Here is a 27,206-nt window from a genome sequence, read left to right as displayed (position 1 = left end):
ACTCTGGGGGAGGAAGGAGTCAGGGAAGGACGCTATGGAACTGAAGAGCACCCAGGTCCTACCCCCCAAAACTTAGGGTGTCGGAGGGAAGAAATCGACAGAAGTGGAGATAATAAAGATCAAGTTTTATCTATACGCCTTTGGATGGGAGTTCAAAGGGGGGCATTTTATTTCCCATTGGAAGCCAAGGGGAGGATGCACCAAGAAAGGCTGTGAGGAGACAGCATTGGTGCTTGAGTTTGAAAGCTTCGGCCCTGTTGTGATGAGTGGAGAAGTCATGGCAAGTGAAGGAAAGAAAGAGTTGGATGCAACAGCAGCCTGTACTGAGCTGCCACATGCTGGATGACAGACTAAAAGACATGAAAACAGACGTGAAAGAGGTGGTCCCTACTCCTGAGGGGCGTAAGGCACATGCTGAGAAAGGGAAGAGGCAGAGAAATGTAGGTGGAATCTAGGATCCTTGATGGCTCTGAACACCAAGCTAAGAATTCTCTAGTTGACTCTCCAGAACAGGCAATGGCCACTGTAGGTTTCTGAGCAGGGCAGCAACGCGATCAGAGCTCTGCTTCGGGAGGATGTGGTGATAAGCCACAGTCGGGGGCACTGCAGGAAGGCTGGTTAGGAGACTGGGATAACAATCTGCTTAAGTGACAGTGAGAGGATGGGCTGGAAGGGCAAAGGGCTACGGGGAAGGCAGAGGGAAGGCAGGCGCCACAGACGATGCCACGGTCTGCAGAAGAGGGCAGAGCCTCTGGCAGAATCTGAGGACAGAGAGGAGAAGATCCGAGAGGGACAGTGTTGAACTCAGCCCAACGCACACCAAGTTCTAGTTTCTGGCAGGACTGGTTGGCGTACCCAGCAGGCAGCTAGAAAGGCATGTGGGCAACACAAGGAAGACAAAAATACTAGAGACAGAGATCTGGAAGTCATCCACAGAGAGGAGATCACGGAAACCATGAGCTGGCCAAGAAAGAGACTGGAGAGAGAGGAGAAACAGCAAGGACATCATCTTAGGAAACACCTCCATTGTGGGGTGAGAGGGTCACATTCAGCGACCGCAGACACACACTGACAGCCCCCCACCTCTCCTGTGAAGAGGAGACACTACCAGCACTTTGCAGATGAGGGAATAGACTATGGGAGCCAAAGTGTTTGCCCCTCGACAGGAGGCAAACACACATGAAATAGAGAACCAGCAAGGACATACTTATAGCACAGGGAACTATATTCAACATCTTGTAATAACCTATAATGGAAAAGACTCTGAAAAAGAATATATACATACATATATATATATATATATATACACACACACACAAAACTGAATCACTTTTCTGTATACCTGAAACTAACACAACACTGTAAATCAACTATAATTCAATTAAAAAAAATTTTTTTAATGAAAAAACTTTACCAATAAAGATTAAAAAAAAAAAAAAAAAGGCAAGCACAGATCCTGCAGAACTCCATGCACTAGACCACACTGCCTCTAGGGAGGGAGTTTCAGGAAATATGGAGGGGGGTGGGCACGGGCATCGATGTTAGAGTCCAGGAAGGTACACTGCTTTCGAGAACCAGGAAGTCACAGGCGACCTTTGAAAGAATGGCGTCAACAGAGTCACCCTGATGAAAGCTGGGTTGAAACGGTCCAAGGAGCACCCTGGGGCAGACGAACCTAAGTCCAAAGCTAGGGAGAGTGAACCTCTAAGCACCCAAGTATTCTGGCAGTAGCACCCACCCCGTGGGTGGCTGTGAGGATGAAGCATACTAATGCACAGGAAGGGCTTAGTCCAGAGCAGGTGCTCACTTCGCTATGATACCTGCCATGTGTTCAGCAAGGCGTCAGGTAGCGCAGGGAGAGAGGATGGATAAACCACGATCGCCACGCTCACAGAGCCTGTGCCATAGTTGGGGAGACAAAACACAAGCCCAGACAGCCGCATAAGAAGGCAGTGGAGCTTATCATGAAATGGTGCCCACTTAGAAACGCTGCCAGAGACAAACGAGGGGCAAGCTGGAGGGCCAGACGGTGACACGAGGCTTCCCAAAGAGGCCCAACTCGGAAGACCACGGTGAGAGAGAAGGACAACACGGAGAGAGAGAAGGACAATCCAGGTGGGGTGGGGGAGTAGAAAACGCCCTAAACAAAAGCACTCTCATTCCAAACCCTGCTCTCCTGGAAGCGGCCTGACTTCTGGGAGGCCCAGGGCTGAGTTTGCGCTGCTGTGTCATGTTTGCCAAGGGTTGAGCCTGAATGTGAGAAAGGACAGGTGTGAGCCTGGTCCAAAGGGGCCCATTCAATGTCGCTGGCCAGGGGGTTCCATGGGCAGCTCTCTCCTCCAAAGTGAGGCGTGGACCTTGGGCAGGAGTTAGGATGGGAAAGAACGTCAGAAAAAGAGCCAGCATCCCATCCAGGCTGCCTGCAAAGCTCTTCACCACTCCCACCTCCACCCCCAACTACTCAGAGAAGGCTGGATGGCAACGGAGGGGGCTTAGCGTGGCTACATGGCCTCACCTCTCCCAGGTCTGTCTTCTACTGAAATCTCAGATACCCAACCTCCAACCGACTCAGCCTTGAAAAGGCCCACAATTGCTAGCACGGCATTCAAAGAACTCTGTGACCTGGCCTCAATCCATTTTTCCCGCCTGCTCTCCCGTCCATCCCACACCCATCCCCCACTCCAGCACATTGAGCTGTCTGAGGGCCCTCTACCCCAACTCATACACCGTCGCACCTTTCCTCACCTCCTAACTAGAAACGACAGAGCCTAGCTCTACTTCTCCAAAGCCTTGCCATCCTCCAAGGACTAGCCAAATGCCACCACCTCCATGATGCCCTCCCGAAGCTTCAATCAGAGTCGTTCAACTCCTCTCCTGTGCTCCCCCAGTACCTCACTAATATAATAATTGAGCATACGTCTGATATACACACACACATAGCCATATATATATGTGTGTGTGTGTGGCTATCTTTTGTTTCACTGTGAGCTCTTAAGGGGCTTTATCAGTATCTGTGCACTACCCCCCAGCATTTAGCAACCACCTAGCATATGGTAGGTGCTCAGGAAATGTTTTTTGAATTGAATACCCATGGCTAAATCCTCACTCTATTAGGGTGTTCTTTAAACTATGGGTGACAATCCATTAGGGGGTCTTGATTAATATTTTTAAATGAAATGGGAGAGACAAAACGGAAGAGGAAATATCAGAGTCCACAGAATACCGTACAGATAAATAGAGTTGCATTGAACCTTTGGTTTCAGGTACGTTTGTGTGCGCCCTGAGTCAGGATGAAAAATGTACTGTTCAATGTGGGCCACAGGGCCTCCGTTCTAGGACAAACCAGCAAATAAAAAAGCTAGTTATCACAGGTTTCATCGAAAACATAACTTCTGGAGAATTCCTGGGGCGGGCGGGGGGGGGCGGTTACTACACGCTCCGTTCACTTGCCCATGCCTCTACAGCTTCAGAACAGAATCACTGAGGCAGAGTTCTCACTCACCCACCATTCTGGTAGGTCCTCTAGACTTGGCCTACCAAGGCAGGGAGGCAGGGCTCCATGGCAGATTTGTAACTGGCTTCACAACTAAAGGGGATGTAGGATTTAACCCTTGGTTAACCAGACCATGTGCCTGAGCAGCAGTTAATCTCAACATTGTATTTTAAACCTAGAAAGCAACATTCCTAGAAGATCCAGGGTAAGCCTGCTCCCAGGACTGCTAACTTGGGGCCCCCTTGGAGAAGGGCATATGATCCTGGCTTGGCTGCACAGGGCTCTGGGTGCCTCGCCTGCCTGACCCTCCATCACTCCTTTCACCACTCATGTCTCAACTCTCCCCCACCCCCACCTGCTACCTGGGAATCACGCAGTCTGGCCACAGATCTCTAAATTGGTTCAAAAGCCTCCCTCTTCAGAAGCACTTATCCCTCTACATAATGAATTTCCCAGCCCTAATTAATGCAAAGAAAGGGATGATATACATTTCTCTGTTGCTTTAAGTCACAGCTAGTTAGACACTTTGAGGGAAGAGCAGCCTCTAGCTAAAGGGTCAGATAAGCTAAAAATCAATATAAGCCACCACCTCGAATCTTTTAAATCACCACCTTCCCTCCCCTGACTGTCCCTGAGCCAGACCCCTGCAGTGGTCATGGAGCAACCACCAAGCCTGCAAGTGACCATCCATTCAGGCTAATATTCAAAGAGAGATCATCTCCCATCCAACTCCTGATTCTTAATCACCCCCCGCTTCCTTCCCCTGCAAAAAAAAAAAAAAAAAAATCACTGCAATCTCTGGGAGCAATCAGACAGCCAAGTGCAAGGGAAATAACCTCAGGATATCTAATGGAAAGAACAGAAGGGAGACACCAAACGAACTATTAGCAGAAGTATAACATCTTAAACAATGGAGGTGAGTGTCTGGTCCTTCCCCAGATTGGTCAAACCCACCTGGTTATGTCACTGCATATAACCCCTCTGATGTCTGGAGTGATGTAAAATTTACAAATCTGGAAGTACCTAAAAGAGGGTTATGAGAATGGTGAAAGGGAGTAAAATCATGGTATATGGGAAACCACTGCCTAAATAAGGAAGACACGTAGCTACCCTACAAATATCTCAAGGGCTGTGGCCCACAGTCTCTGTGACTCCAGAGAGCAGAAATAGTGGTGGGGTGTTAAGAAACCTCTGGAAACAGAACTGGCTGCTCAGGGAACAGTAACATCCCTCTCCTGGGAGGAAGCTAGGCAGCATGGAGCACATGAGAGCCTCAGAATGGGGGCTGGCCGCAAAAGTCCCTTCCAGCCCATTGCCCATCACAACAGGGCAATGCCAGAAACCAGGGCACTGGGTTCCATTGCCCCTTAAAGGGCGGGGGACACAGCACTATGGTTCACTTATCCATTCTGAAAGTGGCTGGGGAAGACAGAAGGAAGAACCTAAGTAAAGCACAATGTATTTTCTACCACAGCTCCCCAGACCCAGCTACCGGGATATTAGAAAAGCTGACCTGGCATTGAGGTTCCAGGACAGGAGCTTCTACTCAAGACCCAGAATCTCCCAAACCAAATTCTTCAAGCTGGCCTCTGGGGACCAGGGGATGTCAGGCAGGGAAGCAGGATGTCTTTCCCGCCCGGTTTAGGAACTGCTTGCTTTTTGTTGTTTCTGGTTACGGGGGGTAGGTGCCGAGCAAGACTGCCCCCCTTTCAGCTTCTCTTTTTTAAGAAAGACAAAGGAGAAAAACAAAACAACCAGACACCCGTAGCCCAAGCCCAAGTGTGCACTGTGGGCGGCCTACATGAGCTTCCTTTATCCAACCACAAAAAGGCATCAGTGGAACCAGCGAGGGGCCCTGGAACGGCCTTTCCCAGCAAGGCCCTGCTCCTCCGTTGAGGTTAGCAGTTAACCAGGGGCCGGGAGCCGCGGGGCCAACAGACCGAGCCCCTCTTACACAACGCAGGGCCTTATCTCCCCGAGCCGCTGTCGTTCTGCAGACACTGCCACGGGCTCCAACCACAGCCCAGACTGCCCCACGGGAGATACCGGCCCTCCGCTCGATATCAGGGAGGCAAGCGGGGCGAAGGACGGTTAGGCTGAGCTCAGACCTTCCTTCAGGTTTCTATTAAAAGAGAGTTAGAGAGCCAGTAACAGTCTGGCTGGCCAGCTTTGTAGTGTCATTTCCTTTGATCCCACGGCTGTAGTCCCCTCTCCCCAGTCCCCCTCCCTCTCCCAGGCCCTCTGCCCACCGAGAAGAGACGGCAAGGGTCCATCTCTTGTCATTTCATCAAATCTCGGCAGACGCTGGATACAAGACGCAGGAAGAGGGGCTGATGATCACCCGCTAAACAAATTCTTTTTTCAGACTGATTCTTGAAGGCAGAAACAGAGCCGGGGTAGCAGGACATAGGCTGTCAGGATGCAGGTGGACAAAATGATCAGCATGGAGAGCTCGGCCCGCGTCGCTCTCCTTCTCAAACGCCTTCCAAGGCTCCCAACTGCCCCAGGATAAAGTCTCCAAACTAACAACAGTTATACTTATTGAGCAACTACCTTGTCCCAGGCACAGTGCAGAATGTGTTAACTGCATTATCTGAAATCCTCAGGCTAGCCCCTGTGATATCCCACATGATAACCCCACCGTAGGGATGAGGAAACCACGGTTCACAGTGTTTCAGGCATGTGGCCAAGATCAGAGTTTGCAAGTGGCAGCATGAAAATCTGCCCTCAGGTCCGCCCACGTTCTCATCACCCCTCCACCCTGCCTTGTCCCCTCCCCTGGTCTGGCATTTTTTTGGCACTTCCATCTGACCCCAACCTACCATTCCAGTATTAATCACCCTCATTCCAGCCAAAGGAAGTTATATTACCCAGGATCCTAGCACTTATCACAACTGCAACAATAGGAACGCTAGCTAAGTCTCCCTCTCCCCCACCCAGAAAGCCCCACAAGGCCAGAGGCTCTGTTTTTCTCTTACTCCCCACTGAATTCCCAGGGCCTAACCTGATGGCCAGCACGCAGTAAGTGTTCAACAAATTCTTTCAAATTAAAAATGAGGGACTTCCCTGGTGGTCCAGTGGTTAAGAATCCGCCTTCCAATGCAGGGGACACGGGTTCAAGCCCTGGTCCAGGAACTAAGATCCCCCATGCCGTGCAGCAACTAAGCCCGCGTGCCGCAACTACAGAGCCCACGTGCTCTGGAGCCTACCCACCACAACGAGAGATCCCACATGCCTCAGCGAAGATCCCGAGTGCCACAGCTAAGACCCGATGCAGCCAAAAAAATAAAATTGATAGATAAAAAAATATTTTAAAAAATGAATCCCTCCAGGTGGAAGGCACTTCATCTCTGAATTGCCTTGTGTTTTTTCTGTATATCTAACATAATCTTTCCATTTTCTACTTTCTCTCATAGGTATCAATATACACATATACATTTTAAGTATTAGCTCCTCTCTGCTCAAATTATAAGCTCCTCAAGGGCAAGTCCCAGGTCTTATGAATACTTAAACCCCCAGCAGCGCACTGCCGGTAAAACTAAAGGACTCAATGCACATCAGTCCACTGAGGTTAATGAGTACCCCACGAGGCCAGTCACCATGCCAAAATCCACCCAGCATATCCAAAGATTTGAGACTGCTCTCAAGTCAGACTCTATTCTTATCTCCTCCTTGGTGGAAGCGGGGAGCAGACCTGGGCAGTCACAGGGAGGTCTGTGAAGGAATGTAGGCAGGGAATGAGAGCTATAGTTCTAGTCCTTGCTAATTTGCTGTGTGTCCTTGGGCGAATCACAGGGCCTCTCTGGACCTCCACTTATTCCACCCTAAGTGAGCATGTTGAAATAAACAATTTTACGGGCTCTTCCAGCTCTAACAGTTTATGATTCTTGGTCACCTTGAGAACCCACAGCTGCAAAGCAGGTGGAGAGCTCTGAGTGTTTTCCCTCAACAGGTGATGAGAAGAGGGATGAAGTCGGGGGGCACGCAGAATCCCCCCCTTGCACTATTCCCCAACCTTCCCAAAATAAACAAGCCCCAGCGAGTGAATAAGCCAGTCCATCTCCTTAGGAAGGATGACAGCCAGGATTTGAATATGGATCGGAAGTAAATAGAAGGGAGAAAGCAGATACCGAAAATGGATTTTCAATAACTAACTTCCCTCTGGTTAGACCTGAATTTTTTCCCACATATGTATTCTTTCACAGATCCAGTTTGGGAGCATTCAAATTAGCACAACCTGGCCTTGAATACTGGGCAAAACACATAGTAAGCATTTCGCTTTTATTTATGTCATCAATGGTTTCAATGGAATGACTCATCCTTCCACTTTAACACTCGTTTCTAATATGGTTTACTATAAATAATGCAGAGATCGAGGACAGCGAGGGAGAGAGAGCCTAAGCACTGTGCCCCTGCTCAGCCAGGTCACCAAAGATCCAGACTGGACAATCCCAAGGTGAATCTGAGCTCAACTGACAGCCCAGTGGTGGTTCCCACGGAGAGGAAAGACAAATATTCCTCCCTCCACCCTCCAGGTGTTCAGGACAAGTAAGGTTGTTAGAAAAGGGGACTAATCACGCTGAGGATGTGCCGGGTACCAGGCTAGGATTTTAACACACAAGTTCCTTTCACCTGCCAGAGCCTTCCCAAGAGATAAAGTCAGGATTCACATTCAAGCCCCCAAGCCTCTTGTGCCTACCCCCTTGGAGGGTATGTGTCAGAACTCGATCCATCCTTCCTGACTCCAAGTAACACTGACTCGTGGTGGTCTAGATTTTTTAACACCAGAAGTGCCTCTTGGGAGCCCAAACTCACAGGAGGCCAAACCACAAATGCAGAAACACACCAGCAATGAGAGGAGTCCGCCCCAGGCCCAGGGTTGGGGGAGTGGGGTGATCAGTGGCAGTGACTCCTTCTGGGACAGCGGTTGGAAATCACAAGCCCCTTGGCCTTGTTCGCCTCCCACCCAAAGAAGTAAGGCCAACGTGCACCCCCAGGGCTAAGCTGACAAGCCCGCTCTACACACTCTTTCCAAAAATCTACCTTCAGAGTCAGCCCACGGTCACCAATGTCATCGCACACTATGTTCACCAGATTTGTCACGGAATTATTTTGACCATTTCCAAAAGTCAAATCTACCCTCCCAAAGCACAAGGCAAAAAAGAACGTAGCACAGACTTTGGAAAGGATTCCGAAAGATTTCTAAAGCGCTTGGGGCCGTGGCCTCATGGCAGGATTAAGTGATCACTCATTAGATATGAAGGCTTCTTTAGAATGGCAGGAGCACTTCACAAATGGAGACCTTTATATTCACCATGCATTCAACTTATTCTATCATTTCACCTGCTGGCAGTTAGCACAGGGTCAGTACTAGCCTCAGTTTAGCAGTGCCCAAAACAAAAGATTTCACTGGTTCCTCTCACAGTTGCTCCCCTGAGCCAAAAGAGCAGGTTCTAAAGCTCAGTAGTGCCCGTTTGCAAAGTACCTTCACTGTGTTACGCACTTTATAATTTTTTTTTTTTTTTTTTTGGCCGCACCTCATGGCTTGTGGGATCTTAGTTCCCTGACCAGGAATCGAACCCGGGCCCACAGCAGTGAAAGCGTCCAGTGGCAACCACTGCACCACCAGGGAATTCCCTCTTTATACATATTTTATTCACATAACCACCTAAAAGGTATTAGCCACATATTTTTTTATGGAACAAGGAAATGAGGGCTCAGAAAGTCCAAGTAACTTGTTCAAAGTATCCAGTTAGTAAATTCTGGAGCCTGGGTTTTCATCCAGGATGCCTCACTCTGAAGCCTGCACTCTTCCATCACCGCACACCGTCCCTGGGAACCTCCACCTCCGTAACATCCCAGAGAGCCTCTTCCCTTGCGTGAGGAACCGTCATCCCCACCCCAATTCCCGGGCTGTATCTCACTATCTTTAGCATCTCCCGGACTCTGTGCTCACTGTTTCAACTTCCCAGTAAGTCTGTCCTGGTAGATACCCCCTGCTCTAAATAGCACCCTCCGTGATCTGCAAACATTACAAGGACATCAAAACAAAGCTATCAGTTGGGTTCCTAGCTTTAGCAGCCAGTCCAAACTCCTTTGTTTGATTCTCAGACAGCTTATTGACTAGGTGACGGGGTCAGAAGTTTTCTTTTCACCTGGCTTCTTCCGGAACCGGCGCCCTGCTTAAAGAAGCAAATTCAGCGCAGGTGGGAAAAGTCCACCCATCTAAGATTTCAGATTTACATATTTTTTGTAAGCACACATTACTTATCGGCCAACAACCTGTGGGAGCGGGAGAGGATTAAGGGAGAAAACAGCAGGAACTGAAGAGGCAAAGATTGCCTACACCCTTTCCCCTCTTGTATGAACATGGGCATTGACAGCCCGCTCAGCGAAAATGTTCGCAGAGGCTGCGTGTCCACACAAAGGGGGAGCAAAGTAGGGGAGGGCAGGAAGCTGATAAGCCGTGTGATAAATGCAGCCGCTGTGTTTTACAAGATACCTGTTTTCTGCCATCAGGTGCCTTCACACATCTCCATCCCAATCTGAAAGAGGGTCCTGGCTCCCCACCTGGTCTCTCCTTCCTAATACCACCCCTCACCCTGACCCCAGCAGTTTATCTTTGCATATTGGAAAAACTGGCATTTATCAAGTAATCTACTCCTCATAGATTGTTAAACAGACCACAGGGGTTATCAGTGGAGTTGATACAGGAAGATAAACAGCAATCTCTTATGCAAATAGCACTAAGAATGTGGGACTGGCCACAGAACAAAATCGGAATTTGGGAGAACTTGGATCTTAACACTTCTCCTCGGTTCCAACCCTGGAAACCCACAGGAACCTGGAGAAGATTCCCTGGGTGGATTTGCCTCTCCCTTTCTGCAGGAAGGGGCAGGTGTGTGTGTTGGTCCAACCTGCTCTGCAAGAGCGGTGGCTTCGTATCTGACTAATAGAACTCTCTATGGCCACAAGCTTCTCCTCGCAACAGCCATTTCATTTTTCTGGGACTCAGACCCACTGGAATGTGCTTTGTTCAGAAAGGGAGAAAAAGGTATTCTCCAAGGTGGGAATAGGGGTCAGAGGGCAGCAGGGAAAAAAATCCAAGGAAAACCAGGAGTTCTGGGTTCTGAGACACCATCCACATGACCAGGAGATACCAGCTGCCCCTGGGCTCTGCAAATCTGCCTTTGCCCAGCAAGAAGTGGGTCCAGGTGGCATCTTTTCAAATCCTTCTCATTATTTTAAGGGCAAATTCACATCAAGCACCAAGAGGTTAGTGGCTCCAAGTGACAAAAGAATTGCACTCGGACGGGGCGGACGGAGCAAGCTGCTTCTCACACCAGGCTGCGGGCTGGGGAGGGGGAAAATGGGAGAATGACAGAATCCAGGGCTGGCCAGAATGAAAGCCTGAATGGAATAGGCTAATTTACACAGGAAGTAAGCACTTACCAGACCCTTCATCTCAACACACAAAACCCTCCGCCATATCTGGAAGCAATTACATCCAGTTAACATGATCTGCTTGCCACTAAAATTAACTGCAAACAGAAATATTTTTCACTTTTGCAACAGGGGATGCCAAGGTTTGGCCTATCCCCCCCTCCCTCGAGCCATTGAATCTGGCTGCTGGGGAATATTTAGCAGCTACTCAGCTCAAAAAACAAAACCCACTCTGTAGCTGTCAGGACACAAAAAGTATAATAGTGGATAATTATGAAGTGGGGAAGGACGGGGGAGCGGTGGCAATGAAAACCATTGTGCTAGGAATTGAGGAAGGGGCCAGCCCTGGGCCCTAAATGGGTCTGCAGTGCTTGGGAGTCCAGCCCTGGTTTTCCACGCTCAACTTCAAGGAAAGAAAAATGTTTTTAGAGTCACTCGATTTAGCAGCGGCTTCACATTGTTTTTAGGTACCGTCTTTATCCCTTCTGCCAAGGGGACGGGGGTGGGGTATATAGGGAGGTAGACTCAGAAATGTTAGCAGATCCTTAATTTAGCAGAGTATCGAGGGGACAACTGTCACGATTTCACTTTTGCAGCGAACGGTTCCAATCCGTACTCTGTGAACGCCCTCGAAGCAGCTTTCACCTGCTCGCAGAGGGGCAGGAGCTGCTGTTTATTTGAAAGGATGCAGAGAGGGCTGAGGGGTTGAGGAGTACCTCCTGAGGGTGTGTATGTGCCCAGCGATGAGCCAGGGTCCCATTCCCCAAGACTCCAGGTCCAGCTGCTGCCACCGCTGACCACGTCTCTCCTTTACTCTTTGCACTCATCCCCGTAGTCGGTAGGCACTTATTCTTATTTCTCCCTGAACTACTGTCAACGATGCCATAAATGCCAGAGACAGAGGGCCAGCTTTGTTTTGAAGTTTCTGAAGGAGATGTCCTGTCCAAGCCCTCCCTGTACAGGCCCACCCTTTCTTGGCGACACTCAGTGCACTTCACTCCTTTGTCACCAGGGGCCTTTAAAAAAGGCAGCGGCAGCAACAGCAGCAAAAGTGACGCATCCATTTGCCAGACAACACACAAACGTCTCTTCTCAAAAAGGCAGGCCAAAGTTCCCCTCAAGAATGAGGTCAAACGCTGCTATTTTCCATGAAAATCACATTTAGAAACATTACTCACGGGCTGAAAAATACAGAAGAGGCAGCCACCTAAGTCAGTAGTCTCTCCGTAAAGATCCTAGGCTGTGATGAGGGGGAAAAATGGTCTTGATGGGTGAAAAGGAAAAAAAGTGCTCCGCCATTCTTTTCCATTTCAAAAACCATTTTATGATGAGAATAAAGGAAACGCACATCCTTTCCAACACTGCGCCCTGAGACCATGCCACGTGCATGGCCCTGGGTGACCCGTGTGCACCGTCCTATGAACAACATCATGGCAGCAAGTAGGAAATTGACTTCCTCGCAATGAGGAAGCAGGTGGGTAGGTATCTATCGCGGAGCTCCAAACAGGCAGAGGATAAATTCAAACCCAGGTTCCACTGCAGACGCGACGCCTCCCAGCTTCCCACCGTTCTGCAGGCAACAACCTCCCTCAGACACTCCGGGAAGGCAAAAGCAAGCAAAGCATCCTCGCCTGAATCACAGAGACGACCCCGGCCAGCATGAGGGGCTCCGTCCTCTGCCCCAGACACCTAGGCACACACCCTCAGCTCTGTCACCACACAGCCGTCCAGGCATGGAAACGGTTAAGTCGCTCTCGCTGAATAAATCAAAAGTTCAAGGCTGCAACATACCACAATGATTCCCTCTTTACATATGACAAGAACCAGAGAGGGGCTGAAAGCCCAAGCATCCTGAGCGGGGTCTCCCCGGCCCGCACAGGTTATGCTACCAGGGTCAGGGCCGCGGACCTTTAGCGGCAGCATTCATTTCCTGAACAGGACAAGTTCTCCTGACCATAAAGCTAATAGGAACTTCCTCGCATGGCGAGCTCCGGCTGACAGGGCTACTTGTCACTGGCCACGCAGGAGGAGAGCGCTGGTTCCCATTAGTGGGTTATGATGCCAGGTGCTACTAATAAGGTACATCGGCAAGAAACAAGAGCCTGCTAAGTTGTCTCTCCAACTCTGGAAGTAATCAGGCCTGGGCTTCAGGGCTGGGAAGGGGCCTTCTTTAAAGAGGAGGGCGGGGGGAGGAGGGGGCTTTAGCTACGGTAGACCCCCGGCAGCATCTAACCTGCTGAACGGCCTAAATAAATACATTTCAAACAATCCCTCCACTCTTCCCCCAGCTACCATAAAAGACTCCCCCAAATTAACACTCATGATGTTTTTCCCCCAGCGCTCCGGGCCTGATGGATCACTGAAGGCCATTACGGTCGGCCACATCTGCTTCTCACTATGGCAAGGAGAGTTGTGCCAGCAGGCCTAATGGCATTAAGATCACAACGCTCAGCTAATCCACTTAGAGACCAATGCCAGGCGAGGGTGGCCTGGGGCGTGGAGTGAGAGGTTCCCTTGTCAGGCCGGGTCACAAGAGAAGCGGGAAGCAAGGGAGGCGGCCTCACATGTGAGTCCCTGCTGTGTGCTTTATGTTACATGGTACCTCATTTAACATGGTTGAATCACATTGAGAGGTAAGGCGCTAACCTCACTTCACTGAAAAGGAGCCTGACGGTTCGGACAGGTGAAGCCATCTGCCCAAATTCACAGTGAGGCACTAGCATTCAAACCCAAGTCTACCTGAGATGGGTCTTTGTGCCCCTGCCCTACACACCTTGCCCCCTACAAAGACAGGGGTGATGGTGTGGGTCTCATTCTTAGCATGCCTGGTGTATATGTCCTTACTTATCACCTGGGGGGATCTAGATGGCCCTGAAGAGGGGAGACCTCTAAACACCACTTCCAACTGGCACACAACTCCTCCGCCCATCAAAATTTCTGACTGCATCTTCTAATAATTTTGCCAGTAAGGTCCCACTGTTTCAGGAAGTTCTTTCTCTTACCTAACCTGGCTTCTTCCTACTGCAAAACTAAACACAATCTCTTCCTGCTCAAGAAAATCAGGTCTTGAGGACAAGAACCGAAAGTGAGCTAGGAATATGGAATTAAGCAGGTTTCTGCGAGTTCTTAGCCGAAGTTTCCATGCTGACGATAAAGTACCGGATCCCCTCTTTGCAGCTGCAGAGATAAGCCTCATGTAGTCAAAACCCAACCAGAGTTTTTCCAGACTGAGCCAGCATAATAAGGACACGGGGGCTTTTAAGGGGAAACAGTAGAAAGGGGAATTTCTGATTATGCTGGCATGAAATTAACGGCATGGAATCTTTATTTTTGTAAATGGGTTTTTTTTTCCTCTCCCTTTTTCTGTTTTTGGAGTCAGCATAAAAGCCCTCTATCACTGGAAGCTGGTCTCTCTGTATGTCTGTTAGAGATGATGGACCCATGTGGCCCCAGCCCCCAAAGACACAAACCCTTCGAGGTAAGCTGCATACTCCCTCCCTCCTTTCAAGCCACCGGAGGAAGCCAAGCGATGAGCCTCCTGGTCAGCAGCTGCAGGGAACATGAGTTGGTCCTTCCTGTGTCCCTCCTTCCCTTTGACTCCATCAGGGGCTGAAAATCCAAGCAGGACATTATGGAATGAACATGAAGCCAGAAGACCTGGGCACAAACCCTGGTGCCACCCTTCACCGACTTACCAGGGACCAGTCCATTAACCTCTCGGGCTTCCCTCTGCCCATCAGGGAATGGGAAACGAATATCCACCCTACAGGGCAGCTGGAGGGTTTGAGAAGATTCTACTATGAACGCACTTAGCACAGAACCTGACACGTGTCAAGCACTTAAAGCAACGTTTGCTGAATCCTCCCTTAGAAGCATCCTGCACTGTGGGGTGGGAAAGGACAGGGGCTCTGGAACATGCCACATCCACAAGCTCAGACTTCTCTGGGTGAGAAGGTGTTTGTACTCTCCTCCGTCTCTGCCCCGACCACAGTGATTTGCTGGCCTGACCACGTGCACAGGCAATAGGACACTGCATCAGTGAGCCGCCCCGGCATTTGGAACTGATGACCGTGGAGTGCTGCCTAGCTAAATTTAAATGAGGGCTGGAATGACTCATCAGGCTTCAGGTCAATGGGACAAAGAGTACCCTGGCCACCGCGCTACGAAAGATCAGCTTTTGGGGGAAAATGCAGGTGCTCACTGTGAATCAGCTCCAAACACACGGAGCCCGAGGCAGCGGCTCTTAGGTGCTGGATAAACTGACACCTCTGGGGGAAAGCAGGACCTGAACCAACACGATCACAAATTCTACCCTGCACTGCCAGCTTCACACCAACAGTGGCAGCAAAAATACAATAGCAAACATTTACTTTCTGCCATCCTTCCTTGCACGTGACAAATATTTACTGATAAATTCCTGTAACAACCCAGTGAGTAGGTACTGTTATTATTCCCATTTTATAGACGAACAAACAGGCACAGAGAGGTTAAGTCGTGTAACCATAGTCACACTGCTGGTAAGTGGTGAAATCGGGATTCTGACCCAGATAGCCTAATTTGCTCAAAATGCCCATTTACTATGGGAAAAACACGGGGTTGGAGGTCGGGGAGAGGGGATGCCATGATAAATTTTCCTTTCTAACAAAATAACTACTAACCGAGTCAGGCTTTTCACCTAAAACCACCAAAACAGAACTTGACTAAGAACACCCTTACTTAACGTGGAAAATTCCAGAACCCTCCAATGGGCAAATTGAGGCACGCCTGTACTCATTTAGCAAGACTTTTATGTCTCACACGTAGGCTTTCAGTTGGACTTGTTTTAAAGTCATTAATTTTTAAAAATTAAAATAACGGGAAATGTTTTTCCCCTGAATTAGCAAGAAATCGGAGTTGTGAATGGAGTTTTGATTTTAACAGTTTAGGATAATCACTATTTTAAAGATTCACAAATAGATTTCCTAGAACAAGCAGGAGGGAAAAGTATTGCTGAACTAAAGCTTTCTTCCCCTTTCCTTCCAGCAATTAGCAGCTCTAACCAATAGTGACAGCAAATTAAAATGGGACTTCTCACCGAGATGAAAGAGCAGGCAACTTTCTTCCATTAGAAAGAAAATAAAAGAGCTCATCTTCAAAATTTCCAAGAGTTCAGTCTAGATCCCAGATGACTCAGTAACCCTAAGCAGGTTAAAGTATTAAAAAACCAAGTCAGAGCAGACAAAATGAAATCAAATAGGACCCCCTATTTTAGCTGGCTGACTGCCAAACCAGAGCAAAATCCAACTGACCGAAAGGGCTTCATGAAGATATAAGTGAGTGCAGAAGGGGCAAAAGGAGAGCTTTTTTAAGAGTTCAACAATCCAGAAATAGCTCATCCAAGTGCCTGGTTTTACAAATGAAGAAGTTAAAGCTCACGATGAAAAAGAGACCGACAACAGTGACAAGAGCTGAAAAACAAAAACTACAGAGCTGAGTGTAGAGGCCCCACCTCCAAAATGGCAGGACACACCACCACAAAGCCATCTTCCTCTCTTCACAACCAGTGACCTCTCCAACAGAATAGATTTCCAGAAGCCCACGAGCTTATAAACTTAAGTCATTCATCACGCCCCAAAAGGATACTTCCTGGAAATAGAAATGGTTTCAGAAAGGATTTGGGCAAATCTGTGAATGACAGAGCAGCCATAAATAGCTATTAAGAGAAGCTGGGCTTCACCTGACCTTTAGGATTGACGTCAAGGAACAGAGCTGTAGCCTCCAACGGTGGTATCTTAGGGATGGTGTTGGCACCCAAAGACTAGGTCAGATGGATCTGACCCAGAAGAGCAATGCCCATGTGCTTATATGGCCTGGCGCGGAGCACCCAGGACTGTGAATTAGAAGGCGAGCCGAGCTCCTGGCTCTAGCCATTTATAGCTATGTGACCTTGGGCATGTCATTCACTCAAAGCTCATTTCCCTCATCCGTAAGTTGGGGCTGATAACGGTGACAATCCCTTACCCAAAACCCCTGGGTGCTTCAGAAATCCAAGCTGTTCAGATTTTAGAAAGGAACTATGGGGACTATAATGTTCACCAGTCCCAGAGGAGTCTAGGGAAGCACTCTGTAATCAAACACATTAATATTTTTGCAGCAAAACATATGAATATTCAAAATAGGCAGGATAAATATAGCCTCACATCAGTTCAGATCAGGTTTTGCTACTAAATGAGTTTGCTGCAAACTTACACAAAGCCTTTTAGCTTTCAGAGCTTTTCAGACTATATCAACACAGATATGGAATGAGGGACCTGCACCCGCTGAGCGGAGGCTGTGAGGTTAAGAGAGATAAAGTCATTAAAGCTGCTTTGCAAAGGAAAAAGTAGAACAACAAATAAGAGGCATTATTAATATTCCTGCTGTGGCTATCATTATCCCACTGCATACTCTTATCCAAATAGAATCTCATTTGACCTCAGAGGTGCCTAAAGTTGGCAGAATGATGAGAGAGGACCAAGAGTTCAGGTCAGCTTCTCAATTCCCCAAGTGGCCTAAGCCAAGGTCAACGGCTATTGATCCTCTACATGGTCAACCACTGAAAACCGAGCAGCCGGCCACCTGAAAGAGGCCAAGGCAAAGGGCCAGGCAGAACCCTGACATCTCAGCAATGTGGCTCATGCACCCTAGGGCTGGCCCTGGGAAGCCTCTGAGAAGGGCTGCACACCTGAGTGGGGGAAGCAGGCTGAGCCCACCCATGTGGTTCCTGAGCATCCCTGCAAGAACCAGGCAAGAGTTCCTACTGTGTGTGTGCAGGATACACACTGTAGCTGATCCAAGGGCTTGTCTGTAGAAGATCCAGAGGCTCCTGGGAAAGCAGATCCCACTCTGATTCTGCAGCACTAAATTCAGAAACATATTAAGACCAAGCTATGTGAGCCTGGGGAGACAGGACCATGAGGGCTGTGTTGACACTTAAGTCAACCACAGTTCCCCGTAATCTTATCACACGTATATAACTCTAAGAAGGAGAAGGTGCACCTGGCCTGGTAGAGCTGGTCGCTAGATCAGATCCAGACAAGGCTACATGCAGAACAGGCTCAGCCTTTCAGGGAGAGAGAGACAGAACAGAGACTGAGTCTAGGGAAGGAGAGTCCAATCTTCCTGATGTGACCCTCCCTCCCTCAGACATTACCCTCTGTAACACGGGCCGGCTTGTAAGGTTTTAGGGTCCAGCACTTACTCCTGCATCTGCCTGGATAGATCTGCTCATCTAGCAGGTCTTCTGATTGTTCTGACTGCCTTCTGGGTCCTTGAGGCAGGTAAGCCCTGTGTGATTAACCCAGACAGCATCTCTGTGGGCTTTCCATCAATCCACGGCTACATCTGACATTGTTTTTACATCTCACCATGCACTGCAGGGACCACAACTTTATAAAGTTTCATTCAAACTGTCTGTCGGGCCAGCAGGCTCCCCTCTCACCAGCTTGGGACCAAGTCGTGAGGAAAGCTACTGATGGTTTGTTGTAGAATCAAACCCTCCTTCCTGCATCCCTTCCTAACACTCTCCCCTTCCTTCCTCTCCATGCCCTTCTACCCGCCCCCCACCAAGAAGAAAGACAACAGTAACTAGCAAGTACCTAACCTTTACCTACCAGCCTACTGGCTTAACAACAAAATAAAATAAATCCTGTAGCCTGTTGTTTCATCATGTTCATCACTGTCACATTCACAGCCAATTCCACAGCCTCCTGACATCAGATCTCCCACTCTGATTGCTCTGCCTTGCCTTTTTGTGTGTGCTACGCTGGGACTTGTGATGTGGGGGAAGGAACAGAGAGCAGTAGGAAATAGGGAAGTCTCTGCTTGTCTCTCAGACCTTAATCCTGGAGGTCTGAGAGACAGGGAGAGAGGAAAAGTCTCCCCCCAAAAAGCACACCTGATCAGGAGCCAGGGGCTGCCAGTCAGAGGGAGGGCGGAGTGTACACGGGAACATTCTCTCCACCCTTGACTTCCTGAGACCTCACAGCTCTCCGTCCAGGGCACAGCCCCAGGCTCCAGCTTCTTGGGCTGCAGCAGCCTACTTTCCACCCTCAGTCAAAAGCACAGTCTCCGTGTCAGCAGCCCACAGCGTGATGCCAAGGACGCCAGGACTGGCGGCTTGCCATCACAAGCTCCCAAGGACGGGGATATCCTCGGCACTGCCTCGCAGCCAACTCAACCCGTCGATGGCAGTGCTGTGGACACTACACACTAGAACACAGAGCCAGGTGGGGCGATGCAGAGACGAGACCCAGGCGACATGAAAGTCTCAGGGTCCCTTCCTCACCCTCCTGGTTACTAAGTACCAGTCACAGCTCCAGGGATTTCTGGATGTTACTTCGTTAATTCAGCATCCCACCCTACAGACCACCTGCATTTTAAAGAGAGTAAAACAAGGCTCAAGACAGCTACATAACGTTGCCAAGCTCTCACTGCTCTATACGGCTAGTTCTGCCACCCATGCTCTGACGGGGTAGACCACAGCCAGCCCTCCACCTCTCCCCAGAGGAACAAGGGTCCCACAGAATGGGAACTTGGAACCCCTGGGAGAGTAATAGCTTTTGCAGCCCTCTCAGATAAAAAGAAGCAAGCAAGACCCAACAAGAAGCCAGAAAAAAACCCTGCTTTCCAGGGAACAGGGGCTGGGAGCAATGGGTGAAGGTAGTCAGAAGGTACAAATTTCCAGTTATAAAACGAATAAGCCCTGGGGATATAACACACAACATGATGACTACAGTTAACAATACTGTATTACATATATGAAAGTTGCTAAGAGAGCAGATCTTAAAAAAGTGCTCAAGGAAAAAAATTCCTATGTACGGTGATGGATTTTAACTAAGTCGACTTATCATAGTGATCATTTCATTACATTGTATACCTGAAGCTGTTACATGTCAATTATACCTCAATTTAAAAAATTACTTTCCTGGGACTTCCCTGGTGGTCCAGTGGCTAAGACTCTGCACTCCCAATTCCGGGGGCCTGGGTTCGATCCCTGGTCAGGGAACTAGATCCCACATGCCGCAACTAAGAGTTCACATGCTGCAACTAAAGATCCCGCATGCCGCAACTAAGACCCAGCACAGCCAAATAAATAAATATATATATATATATATTTTTTTTTAAATTACTTTCCACTATACTCCATTTCTCATAGCACATAACTGAAATAAATCACATCCGGAGAAGATGATCATCTATCTGGTCAAGTTTGGGGAGAGGGTTTCCTCTTTAGGAAAGTTTGAGCAAAAACAAACACAACCTCGGTCTATTTCTGAGCAGTACAAACATCACGAAGACACACCTTAGTGGCGGTTACTCTTCGCACCCTGCCGGAAAAGGATCGGCTATGTTTAGCTCAGCAGCACTTTCCACAAGGTAGGTCTCAGAGCCCCCCATTAAGCGGTGTTGGAGCAGGTTCCAGCTCAGCTTGGGGTAATCAGATGACCGCCAAAAGCCTCCACCTCCATGCCCCCACCCCCTCTCCTTCACACCCGCTCCTGAATAGTCAACAGAAGAATGGGGGGAGGGTAGAAGAGGGCAAAAGTGAAGAATCCACCCAAGATCAGGAAAACAGCAGGCAAGAGGGTGTGCAGGGAAATGTTATCACAGACGGCAAGAGAAACCGGACTTCTTGACACCATTCACCCGACCCAGGAACCCAGGGTAATGTGATGGGCATATCCTTACGAAACATACAGATGAACACCGAACTCACTACAGGTTCCCTCTGTGTTTACTCAACTCCTGATAAGCAGTTTTCAAAACCCTCTGTTCTGTAGGTACGATCCTCTTCAGGACTGATGGCTCCAAGAGGCAGCCAAGTGCAAGAGGGTTAAGACCTGAATCTGAATCCAGCTCTGCCTCAGTATCTATATGACCCTGGGAAAAGGTCTTAGTACCTTCCTATGTAAAAGAACGTCATCCACCTGGAAAAACTGCTGTAAGAAAAACGTGACTCCATGAAAAGCACCTGAACCAGGCATGTCATAAAAGCTATTTCACAGAGAAAGAAACAGAAGCCAGAGGGAAGCCAATGCTAGCCCAAAGTGGTATTTAATTCAATGTGAGTAGGGAGGGGTTAAGAATAAGGCTGCACGCTGCAAAACCAATGTGTCTCCTACCCATCCTTCCCCCTTGAATTCAAATCAACTCCCTCGAAATGTGTTTACAGGGACAAAGAATGAGAAGGGAGAGGAAGCAATGTTCCTGGTGATGAATGTTCACCAGGAATGACGTTTGGAACCTGCAGCTGCTCTTGTGATCTAAGCAACCTCCAGCCCCTCCCATCCTCCAGAGCTGCAGACAGGCTACCTTGGCAGGAACCACCGCATGGGAACTCAGGTACCTGAAACCTGGCTACGTGGCCAGATCCAGGCCATGGGCCCTTCTTCCTCACCCCACTTCTCCCTCCCTCCACTTGATGAGTCACTCCAGGCAAAGGAGAACAGACCCAACAGCAGGAAAAGAAAAATGGGAGCCCAAATGCCAAAAAGAGAGGAAAGAGCCTAGTAAGAAACTGAGCACAGGAAATGCCCTGGCAGCCCAGTGGCTAGGACTCTGCACTTTCACTGCTGAGGGCGTGGGGTTCAGTCCCTGGGCGGGGAAGTAAGATCCTGCAAGCTGCTTATGGTTTCCTTTGCTGTGCAAAAGCTTTTAAGTTTCATTAGGTCCCATTTGTTTATTTGTGTTTTTATTGCCATTTCTCTAGGCTGCACAGCGTGCCCCAAAAAATAAAGCAATAAAATAAAATCATATTTTTTTAAAAAAGAAACTGGGCACGTAAGTTCCCCAGTGTTTAGGAAAGACCGAGGCCCCCTCACCACACCTGAAAAGCGTCCCCCCACAGGTGGTTTTTCACAAAGAGCAAAGACAACAGAGGAGCCAGGCCCCAGGCCTCGGGAATGGCTGCGTCTGAAGGCAGGGTCAAGGCCAGAAATTCAGGGTCAGGGTGATGGGTACAGAGGGGCCTACCTGTGCTGCTCCACAGCCTCGTTGTCAGGAAGCTCCACCCCGCAGACGCTGCACTGTTCCCCGACAGTGCGGCTCTCTGCCTTCATGCCCACCGCCAGCTCCCCCAGCTTGCTGAACAGCTCCCTCTGGATGAAGCCCTGGGGCAGCAGACCCCCGTAGGTGCTGAAGTCCATGGAGACGGCCAGGGTGGGCTGCACATGGAGGCCCGAGGTCACCGAAGACGGCACGCTCAACACGGCATCGGCCTTGTGGTTGGGCAGCACGGAATAGATGCCCAGGTGTTTCTCAGCGGGGGGTGCGGGGGGCTCCGGTCGGCCTGGGGGACCCTGGCCAACCTCGGTTAGAGGCGGCAGCTGCTCGGCGCTCTCCTCACGTCCATAGTGCAGCTCTCTAGCGCTGGTGATGACGCTGCTCCGAGTTGGGGTCCCGGGTCCCTCCTTGCCCCTTTCCTCAACCTTGTCCCCCATCCCGGCTGAGATGCTAGACTCGGCTGCCCCAGGGCTGTCCTGGCCGGGCACCTCATCCACCTGCATCATCTCCGGCTTCACCTCGGCCACCGCAGGGTGCCGCCCAACCCCAGCCAGAGTCGGCTCCTCAGGCCTGGCAGGCAGCTGAAGAGCCCCCTGCAGGAGAGACTGTCCTATGGTCATCAAACTGTCCACTGCCGCCTTGGTGGGACTCATGGCGGAAAGGCCAAATGAGGTGGAGACGGAAGGGCTCTGGTCCACCATGGGCCCAGGGAGGCTCTGAGCGGCTACGTTGGCGTACCCACTCTCCTCGCTGGAATGCTTCGAGATGAAGATGTTCTTGAGATACCGAGCCTTGCGGTCTTCTTCCTCCTCGGCCCCGCCGTCCGCCATAGTTGCCTCCGTGTCATTGTCGTCTGAGGCCTGGATGGTCTCCAGGATCTTCAGGCACTGCTCCTCCAGGTACTCGATCTCCAGGATCTCAGCTGCGTACAGCAGGTCATCCAGGTCCTCCGCCTTGGCTTGCAGCGTGGCCGTGTACGCATACTCCAGAATCTGCTGGAAGGTCTTTGGAGAGAGGAAGTCCAGAGTATAGTGCTGGCTATTGCGGTGGAAGAGGATCTCAAACATCTTGCTGGTGCAGGCCAGCACAGTCCGGTGGGCGTGGAACTCCTGGCTGTCCACCATGATGACCACATCGCACAGCGTCCCGGCCAGCCGCATCTGGTTGGCCTTGCAAAGGAGCCCCGTGGGGTGGCTGGGGTTCTGCAGCTGGATCATGCCCATCTTTGTCAGATCCATGGTGCTCCCCGAGGCTTAGGCATGAGGCTCTCTTTCCTTCCTGGCTCTGCGTGGCAGGGCAGGGTGGGTTTCCTGGGCCAGTGGAGAGGGCTAAAGGGGAAGAGGGGGAAAGAGGCAAAAGAGATGCAAGAACAAAAGGAAGGTTAGTTAGTGTCCCTAAAAGTAAGAATTCAAACACTAGCACCTCCCCCAAACCTGCAGCAAGACAGTCTTGGAGATTTTAATGGAGGGGAAGTGGCTTCCTGGAAATCTACATGTCTGCCTTTACAGGCCCAGGGATGATGAGAGTAAAGAGAAGGTTCCGCTGCAGCACATGCCCAACTCACTCCTCTATGACATCTGTTAGATGAAGTAAAATGAAAATTACAATAGAGTCTTGGGCTTTCTTTAAGTCTGAGGGTGGGGGGCTCCCATGCAAAGCCAACACTGATTATGAGAAGTTGCCCAGCACTTAATTTAAAAGAATAAGGATTTAACCCCTTTCTCTAGTCAGTGTAAGCACTCAGTTTCACTCTCAACACCCTGTTCAGCAAACCTCATCTTGGAAACAAAGTTTTTCTAAATCCTGCCTCAACGTGGTAGCCGCAGGAGCAAAATCTAGCCTAGTTGGGGCTAGCAGCCTGGAGTCGCAGCCCACAGAAATCTAAGGGCAAGGTTCTCCTCCTCCAGCCCACCTCCTCACCCTCAGCCAATGCCTTCCTGGACCTCTGTCCTTCCACTCTTCTCAGAGCTGCAAAGGACTGATGAACCCATGCCCTGACCGCCTCCTTAGGCACTAAGAGAAAGACACACACGTGGCCCATGTACTAGCTTGGCTCACTTCTGCGCACTGCCCATGGGTACCTCAGAGTGATTGTGTGTGTAATCCAAAATCTCGACTGTGTGTGCATGCACCAGCCAGAGAGGGAGAGAGAGTTAACACATGTGCACACTTATATAATATGGCACACTTATCCCCTGCCCACAAGTGCCCAGTAGTCAGGAGGATCTGTAATATGTAGGCTAGGTCATGAAGGACCTATAGAGAGGTCCTAGGAAACATGCACCCCTAAAGACAGCACTGCACATGCTGGGGACGTGAACTCCAAGTGTACCCCACAGGCTCCCAGGAGTGGGCAAGTCCTGTAACCCGGAGCAGTAAGTGATACTGTTAATGGCTTGGAGGTGCGAGAAGTGATATTGGCACCAGCATCTAGATGGGAGTTACATTGAATATGAAGGGAAAACAGGGCTGGAGACAAAGGACTCTCCCAAAGCGCTGTTTGGGATCGGTAACAGGGCTCTGAGACTCACAAACCTGTCTAAAGAGTGTCAGAAAGACCTCACAGGCCCAGGTCCCTCCCAGCCTCTGCCTAGCTGTGGCCGGTATTGCAGTGAAATGAACTGGGAACAACGCAGAGCAAGGGCTCTTGCTGGCTCCTGGAACACTGCTGGCCTCCGCCCCCAAAAGGAACCCTATTGGCTCCAGAGCCACAAATGTTACTCGGAAAGGGTTAACAGGACGACTAATCAAGAACACTTTTGCTCCCACCCTGGGGTGGGAACAGAGGCCATGGGGTGGGGGTGGGGCAGGGGGTGGGAGCGGTGACCATTCACCCGCGCCTTGCCACCACGCGCTTCCCCGCAGACTTCGTGGTTTCAGAGAACTAGGAGGGAGCAATCGGAAGAATGTAAGCTGGGCTACCCGAATATCTCCCCAAAAACAAGCTCCGTGGGTCCTGAGGGAAATCAGGGCGCCCTGGTCAGCCGTCCCCGCCACCCGCGGCTCGGCGCCCGTGATCCGGCTGGCGCTGGCTGCAGCGCCCAGCCCCGCGGCGCGGGAGAAAGCCGGCGCTAACCCGCTCGAGCTCCGGGGATCGATCGCGCTCTCACACAGCCCCCCACCCCGCGCCCCGCTCCCAGCCGTCCCCACGGAGGCTTGGAGACGACTTCAGCAAACTTGGGGAAGCAACTTTTCCGGGGAAGCCAGACGGCAAAGAGAAAGGGAGCCGGGCTAAGGAAGAGGGAAAGCGAAAGAGACCCGGACGAAAGGCAAGAGTCCGGCCGGGCCGGACGCCTGGGCGAGAGCAGCGAGAAGGCGGACCCGCCTCGCGGAGAAGTGGAAGCACAAAAGCCCGACAGCGAGTTCTGGGAGGAAAAGCGAGAAGGGATCTGCGGGCCCTCCCTCTCCGACCCTGGGCCATGACCCCAGAGAGCGACAGGCAAGGTCCCCGGCCTCAAGCTGGTGGCGCCAGCAGCCGGCGCGCCCGGCCCAGGCACGTTGCTAGCGTCCCGGGGAGCAGGCGAGCGAGTCGGTGCCGAGCGCGTCTGTGCGTCCCAGTGGGTCCGCGGGCCGGCGAGATAGTGCGCATTTCGAGCGCGTGTTTCCAGGGGCTGTGCGAGCGAGCTGCCGGCGCGCCGGGGTGGGAAAGGCATCCCGAACGCATCAGGTGCAGAGCCGAGCACCCACCGAGCGCGGCCGGGAGCGCACAGCGAGCTCCGGCGCCACGGCCGGTCCAGCCGAGAGCCGAGGAGGGCCCGGAGCGCTGGAGACACTCCAGCGCTCCGCCACGGAGCCCCTCCCTCCAAAACCGGGGGGATTAAGTCCAATCAAGAAAAAAGAGCCCACCAGGTTTTTCAAAGAGAAACAAAACCCAAGTGACTCCCAGTCCTGCTCCCCTGGCACCCAGATCCACTCCTCGGATCCTCCGATTCTAGCTTCCCAGCCGGTGGGCGAATAAACACACAAATAAACCACAGCCCTATCTCGCGCCCGCGCACCGGTCGGCATACATATGAGCACCCACCGGCTGCCGGCTCCTCCACCGGCCCCTGGTGGTACAAAGCCTCCTGATTCCCAACCCTCTGCTTGCGCCCTCAGCCCCCGCAGACCGCTCTGCCTCCCACCTCTCACCCCGACCGTGCCCTGCAGCGGAAGGGCTGGGGAGGCAGCTGCGCCCAAGCTGACAGCCAGGGCTCCCCCTTCTAGCCGACCCCCAACCGCCGCTGGCGACGGCTGCGGCAGCAGGAAGGGAACAAGCCGAATAAAATAAGGCACAAGCCCAGCGGCCGAGTGGCCGAAGCGAGCGCGCCCCCCAGACCTCTCCAGCCCCGGGGCGCCCCGGCGCGCTGCTATCGCTGGGCGGTGCGCCCCTCCCCGGCCCCCCACTCACCACTGCCGAGCCGGGCGCCGTGGGGTGGGTGTGCGTGCCTCTTGGGGGGGTGTGCCTGTGTCGGGAGGGGTGTTGCTGGGGAACTGTTGCTCTCGGTATCACGGCGGCAGCGGCGGCATCGCCCGGCAGTTCGCAGTACCCGCTCTCATCGCCCTCAACTCCTCTGTGCTGTGAGGTTAGCAAATCACCACCGGCTGCGGCGCCTCCGCCGCGTCCCACGTCAACGCCGAGCCCCCTCCCCTGCGAGGCCCAGGCGCCTCTCCATCTTTAGTGCTGGCGGCCGAGCCCGGCTCCCTGCCCACAGCTGCCCCCCTTCCCTCCTCCCTCCTCACCCCTCCCGCGCTGTCCCCGGGCTCAGCCCGCCCACCCCCCGCACTGGCCAAGCCGGCGCGCGCTCCCCGCCCCACCCCTCCCCTCCCCTCCCCTTCCCTCCGCTTCCCTTCCCTCCTCTTCCCTCCCCTCTCTTCCCCGCGCGTCGCGCTCTAGGCTTCGCCTGACATCTAGCTGCTGCTGGGGCGCTGGCGGCCGCCGCTCACCGGCCAAGCCGAGAGGAAAGGAGCTCGCGGAGAGGAGTGCCAAGGACTCGGAACCCTTAGTGGGGGCAGTGGAGGTGAGGGGCGAGGAGCAGCCCTCACATGCAACCCCATGTTTTTAATTTCCACTGGAAACGGGTTTTCTTTTCCCCTGCTGCGCCAGACGCGGAGTTCGGTCTCCGGCTCCGAAGTTTGCCCCATTCAGTGCGTGTCATCTCTCCTTTAACTTTTTCTCCGGGCTCCGGGCGGCATCCCCTGTACTCCGACATCGGTTTTAGAAGGTCGCTTTCCCGGGCCCCAAGCCCAGGCCTTTTGTGCCTCCCGG

General features: G+C 51.4%; 1 protein-coding gene across 1 annotated transcript in view; it reads right to left on the bottom strand.

The window, feature by feature from the left end:
* ZBTB16 (zinc finger and BTB domain containing 16) overlaps positions 1–26,751 on the bottom strand; it is a 197,067-nt gene extending 170,316 nt beyond the window's left edge. The window contains exons 1-2 of the mRNA XM_022558983.3: positions 26,349–26,751; positions 21,929–23,286 (exon numbers count right to left, since the gene is read on the bottom strand). Coding sequence (XP_022414691.1) covers positions 21,929–23,196 — 1,268 coding nt within the window. The 5' untranslated portion in view covers positions 23,197–23,286; positions 26,349–26,751. The remainder of the gene's footprint in view (positions 1–21,928; positions 23,287–26,348) is intronic.
* Positions 26,752–27,206: the final 455 nt, after the last annotated feature.

This window comes from Delphinapterus leucas, chromosome 7 (assembly GCF_059928025.1).
Source record: "Delphinapterus leucas isolate spDelLeu-1000000601 "Yukka" chromosome 7, BTC_Dleu_Yukka2, whole genome shotgun sequence".
Taxonomy (NCBI): Eukaryota; Metazoa; Chordata; class Mammalia; order Artiodactyla; family Monodontidae; genus Delphinapterus; species Delphinapterus leucas.
The sequence above is the reverse complement of the archived record's forward strand: the minus strand, read 5'-3'. Positions and strand labels throughout refer to the sequence as shown.